Source organism: Melanaphis sacchari, unplaced genomic scaffold (genome assembly GCF_002803265.2).
Source record: "Melanaphis sacchari strain LSU unplaced genomic scaffold, SCAv2.0 Contig24_pilon_pilon, whole genome shotgun sequence".
Classification (NCBI taxonomy): domain Eukaryota; kingdom Metazoa; phylum Arthropoda; class Insecta; order Hemiptera; family Aphididae; genus Melanaphis; species Melanaphis sacchari.
Genome location: NW_020271125.1, coordinates 2,249,775 through 2,255,774, shown reverse-complemented (window position 1 = coordinate 2,255,774; position 6,000 = coordinate 2,249,775). Strand labels below are relative to the sequence as shown.

The window sequence follows — 6,000 nt, the reverse complement described above, 5'->3', positions numbered from 1 at the left end:
ATTTTATCATATTATAATATTGTTTTAATTTAAAAACAATTATGCTCGCTTGTATACCCGAAAATATTACTCCTACAATTTATTGGAAGTTATTTAATGAATACACACAATTTGGTGTACAGCTCGGTCAGAACACCGTTTGTCTATGTAAATTCGTTAGGCCATTGAGTGTGGGGTTGATGAAAATTAATGGGACCGTGGTGTGCCACAACTGCTGCACACGTTGTAGCCTCGGCGTTCAATATTGGTTATTATTTTATAGAAAAAAGACTTGAATTCGTGTATAAAAATGTTTAATTTTTTTTCGTTAATTAATACAATTTATAATAGGTTAAAATTTACGCATATTATTAGATATTATATTCGTAGGCATAAAAATTATTTTTTAAAACTTTATACTTATACATATTTCAATACATATCGTACTATACCTAATAATATTTTAGATAAAGACTTAATTTTTTTTTCTAATAAACTTTTGGAAGAATTGCACACCACCCACTTTGAACACTATGAGCCACCACTGTAGAATATGACCGTATTTAGAATTTAAAATGTATTTATGAGAAGATAACATATTCAACTTGAATTTTATTTTTGAAAACGATAATTCTATAATTACTTTTTAATAGTACCTTACTAAAAAAAGATAAAACGTGTTATAGAATAAAATAATAATGATAAAGAGATACAAAGTATTGTTTGAAAAAAATTTATTTATTCTTTTTCCGAATGTAAGTATTGTATAGTTAGTGAAACTGAAAACATTTAGTTTATATATTTTTTTGAATAATGAAAATCCGTAAACTTCCCAAACAATTTTTGACCATACAAATACAATATTAATTGATAGATTTTCCATTTCGTTTGAGTATTAAGCTTCCAAACTAAAAAATAATATTCACGCATTATATATACATACTAAACCTATCCAAGCTTTCAATGATCAAAAAATGGCTGTTTATTTTATAATTTTTGACGTTTTTTTTCTTTGTTTTTTAATATGGAGGGTGCTTATTCTGGCAAACAAAAAACCCCTTGATGTATGTATTTATGTATAAACTAATAACATTTTAAGTGGGATATACCGATATGTATTATAAATAATACTCCATAGGGTTGTGTTTATAGAGACATACGCATAAACTAATGGTATTAAAAGAACGAAAGAAGCACGCTCTGGAATGCGTCTAGGGCTAGGTTTTAAATGAAAACGTCATTCCACACCATGATATTATTTAGTACCACCGGGGATAGAGATATTTTCCTATTTTATTTAAGTAAAAACAAAAAAAAAAAATGCACATTAAGACCATTATTGCTTACATTTCGTCATTTAGTTCATTCTTTTAGAACGTTTATTTTGTTCGTTCACAAATCTTCATTATCAGTTGCAGCCATCGGTCATGCGAAACGTAATAATATTATATTCGTAGCCATAGCAACTGATTTCGATATCACAACAAATGGAGCGCGTGCGGACCCCTACGTGTATTTTAATGTATTTCGATATGGTTTGTCATACAGTTTTTGATTGTATTATTTCGTTGGAAGATTAAATCATAAAAATTTGCTTATAATATTTCATTAAAATTATGAAGTTGAAACATTTGCAGTCGTTGACACAACAAGCGGAGGTAAGTAGTCTCTGGGCAATATAAAATAATACGTAGGCAAACTGTGAGCGAAACTTTTTGAAAATTTCATTGCTGTCAGCAACACAATGTGAATACTTATTTCTAGACACAAGTGACGTATTTGTTACATTTTCCGTTAGTATAGGAGAAGGATTCATAAGTAAAGAGCACGTCTGAGTTTAAATTTTAAGGTTAGTAATACCGGCTGCAAATAATTTCTCTTGACGAATAAAATGTTTTTCAGAGAATATTTGATTATGCTAAACGAAGAGTACTTTTTTATTTTGCATATTAAAGAGTTATACATATTTCTTTGAACAGTGTGATAATTTTAGCAATAAAGACCAAAGTAAAATCGTTCTAAAACTTTTCTATAGTTATATTATAAAGTGAATTTGAAGTTCATTTATCACATTTTGGTAGTATTTGTAAAACGCTTACATTTATTATCAATATATAATATATTTAATAAAAAAAATATGGTTTATATGTCAAACTTCAATTCATACAGATTTTTTAAATCAATTTTATTTATATAAGATTACAATAAGTACAATTTAATATTGGACTTTTTATTTGGTAACTGTTTAATTAATATTGTCTATGTAAAGATTATTTATTCAGTTTTAATATTATTCATCAAAATATTCAACAATATATTATTGAGTATCTAACATTCTTCAATTTGAAACTTTTATTTAATCTATAATAATTAATAATAGTAATTTATAGCTTATCTTACTTATTTTGAATAAAAAAAGGTTTTATATTTTAATAAATATTAGTATAATTCAGGTTTATAGATAAATCGAACTTGTTAATGATTATATTTTTTCTATTATTTGTTTAAATTAAGTCAATTCCTTCGTACATCATTTTTAAAAAGGAACTGAAAAAACATAATATTTAAAATTTAAATTTAAATACTAGTCACTCTATTGTTTAAAAAAAATTATTTAAAACAAATTTAATTTATTCTCATTCTATTTGTTTTATTGGAAATAATTGTGTATAAAATAATATAATTATCTTTTATATCATCATTTTAAGTATTCATAATACTGTTTCTTAATTTAATTTATAACATTAACGTATTTTCCAAATAATATATCGATTCTCATACGTATATTTTTAACCAAATTAATCATATTTTATCACGTTTAGAATCACAAATTTTTGATAATGAAGTATTTTAGTTTCAAAAAATAAAAAAAAAAAGCAAATAATAAGCTATAAGTAATTAAATAAAAAATAAACACTCATTGGAACTAGAATTGTATACACTCACTTATATTTTAACTAAGCATTATTTGACTGGGACAATACGTTTTTTCAACAATTATATTTAATTTTATTGAAAATTGGCATACAGATAAATTTTAAATGTTTTCAATTAACTAAATTTTAAATGTTTTGACATCTTGGTATAAAAATTATGGCTCCCAGGGACTAATCAGCCAATACATTTAATATGGAATAATTAATAAAAATTTTGATTTGAAGAGTTTATTATTAACAAAAATAAACTAATATTATTGTATGCAGGTATATAAATATAATATTAAATGCGGCTTTATTTTTTTTTACTATTTCAGTATTCAAAAAATTAATATTCTGTGAAAAAAATGTATTTTTATGAAAATTTTCCAAAAATATTTTTTTTAAGTTTCGATGACCATGTCAGAAAAATTATGATTAATAAATAAAAATGCATTATAAAACTAATAAATATATGAATTATAGTTAACTTATTATTTTGAAGTTAAACACTATAAAATTAAATAATATATTTTTAATTATAAATGCATAATATGTATAGTTTGCCTGAACCCTTCAGGTAGACAGTGCTCCTAGTGGCAATTTTAATAACTAGCGTAATTTTCAAGTCCATTATCATTATGGTATAATATAAGAGTTGTTAATACCTCTATATATCCACATTCGTTATGTATGTTTAATTGTATTTGTTGTTCCGTTTAGATACACATCAAGAACAATACGAATTAAAATAAATATAAGGTTTAAAAAAGTGCGAAAAATAATATACGAATTAAAAAATGATTTAGTTGAAAATTTATTGTATGTTTAATTTTACAATTTAAACTATTAAAATGTTAAAGTATAATACTATTAAGAACTTTTTACTTTTTACAATGGTTAAATAAGTAGTTTTTAACCTATAGATAAAGTATTTTTATTTTTCAGTGTTGAGTATGTCAACCAATGCCCTTGCCTCTTGCTTGGTGTTTTCAAAATATTAATAAGAAGTTATTGATAATTTTATACTTTATGTGTTTTAAAAATTATTTAATATCTATTGGTTTATTAGCGTAAAGTAAAAACTAAAAGATTTGAATTAAAATCTTAACTGTGTTAAAAACAAATAATTTATAATTGTAAGTCAAAAAGTTTTCTTGCCTTTCTACGTTATTTTTTAAGTTTTAAAATAATAATAACTTATACCTTATAAATTAGCTATTGAAGGCAAATGAATTCAATTTATTTTTAAATAACTCTGGATAATTTTGTCCGTAATATCAAATAATAATACTCATATACTACATTACAATATGGATCAATATTTAATAATTGTACGTAATAAATTAATACCTTTAATTGGCATTCTCCTTGTTATTTAGTTTCAAATCATTTTAATAAGAGCTATGAAATTTTTCGAATAAAATTGTTGATGGTGTTATTCCTATTATTTTACTTAGCCGATCGTAGTTTATTTGTATAGTTAAAAGTGCTCTAATAAAGAAAAGGAATAGTTTGAAATAAATGTTGTGAATTGTTTAATACGAAGAAACATATAACACAGATTAAATAACTGACAAAAAAATAATGAAATGAAAATTGCAGTCAAAATTGCAACTATATTATATCATAAATGATTCTTATCCAAGATACATGTTTGAATTTTATACACACTTGTGCATTTTTTGTTGGTAGCTACCTATTTTATGTCCTTCGATCGGGTAAGTTTCGACAACTGCAATTTAAGTGACATCGACAAGTCGGTGGTGACTGTGACTGAGCTAATAGTACAACTTTACATTACATAATATTATATTTTTAACACACTTCAATGTTGTAAGTTTTCAATTACTTCACTAGCAACATTTTCCACGGGTCACGAGTCGTCGACAAATGTCACGATAATATCCAAATTATATTATTATTAATTTGATTAATCATGGTAAACGGCAGTTTAGTAGCCGTTGTCTTCATCACTAAAATAATAATAGTTATTATAATTGCTATAATTTAAGAGCAACGATAGAATAGTAGTAGCGGTGCAGGAGTTATGTTTATTTTCTTTGTTTTCAACAGGATGGTCCGTTCCAAGTGTTGGCAGCCACGTGGTCGCCTAACAACCAAAAACTAGCGGTATGCAACAACGACAGAGTGGTGTTGCTGTTTGACGAGGCTGGCGTGAAAAGGGACAAGTTTCCCACTAAGCCCGCTGAGCATGGGGTAAATATAAAGTGTATGCAGGCCACTATCAGTCCTCACATATATATATATATATACATTACGCGCAAGCAGACTACTAATCGCTGTATTTATACATTTATATACGTTACGACTCGAACATACAAACACTTTCATGGGCGAGCACGGGACGGGTTAGAGGAGTACAATACTACATGATTGGGTGAAGATATAAAGGGTCAAAGAGATGGTGGGGAAGAGAGTCTTGACCGAACGAGACTATAAAACCATACCCCAAGACTAGCCTTTGACCTACCAAACGTTCACCACGCCTTCGTTTTAACTAGTCTATTTTATTTTTATTGAGGTATACCTACATACCACTGCCACTACCACACTACTGCCAGAATTTTAGGTATATGCGGGAAATGAATTTGTACACGTGTATATAAAATCCCTAGGGAGAGATCGTAAGTGAGTGATCGAAAGTGATTGCGAGAGGGAAATATATGGTCATCAAAGTTTCGAGGTACACTCAGGATATCCACGTAGAAGTACGCCCTATTGTTAAGCTATTATTTTAAATGTTATTCGAACGAATTTAACCTAGGTTATTTAGTTAACTACCAATGATAATAAATATTGTTACTTACATTTTTTAGTTGTTAAACAAACACTTGTCCGAATATTTTTAATAATTCATTATTTGACAAGCATTACCAAGTATTGTATTCACACTTTCTAATTATTTTTATATATCAATGAATAATGAAACATCGTTTCAGGTATATTATTTTAATGTATTTTAAGTTATTATTGACTTTGAGAATTGATGAAAACAATAGCAATTGGATTATAGTACTTAATTTTGCATTAGTATATTAAGATAATTGTATACAATTGATAAGTTAAATTTTTAACATAATCA

The 6,000-nt window shown here is 26.2% G+C and overlaps 1 protein-coding gene across 1 annotated transcript in view; it reads left to right on the top strand.

The window, feature by feature from the left end:
- Positions 1-1,554: 1,554 nt before the first annotated feature.
- The window catches only part of LOC112595046 (intraflagellar transport protein 172 homolog), an 89,833-nt gene continuing 85,387 nt past the window's right edge, over positions 1,555-6,000 (top strand). Inside the window, exons 1-2 of the mRNA XM_025340121.1 lie at positions 1,555-1,637; positions 4,971-5,114. Of these exons, the coding sequence (XP_025195906.1) occupies positions 1,596-1,637; positions 4,971-5,114 (186 nt within the window). The 5' untranslated portion in view covers positions 1,555-1,595. The remainder of the gene's footprint in view (positions 1,638-4,970; positions 5,115-6,000) is intronic.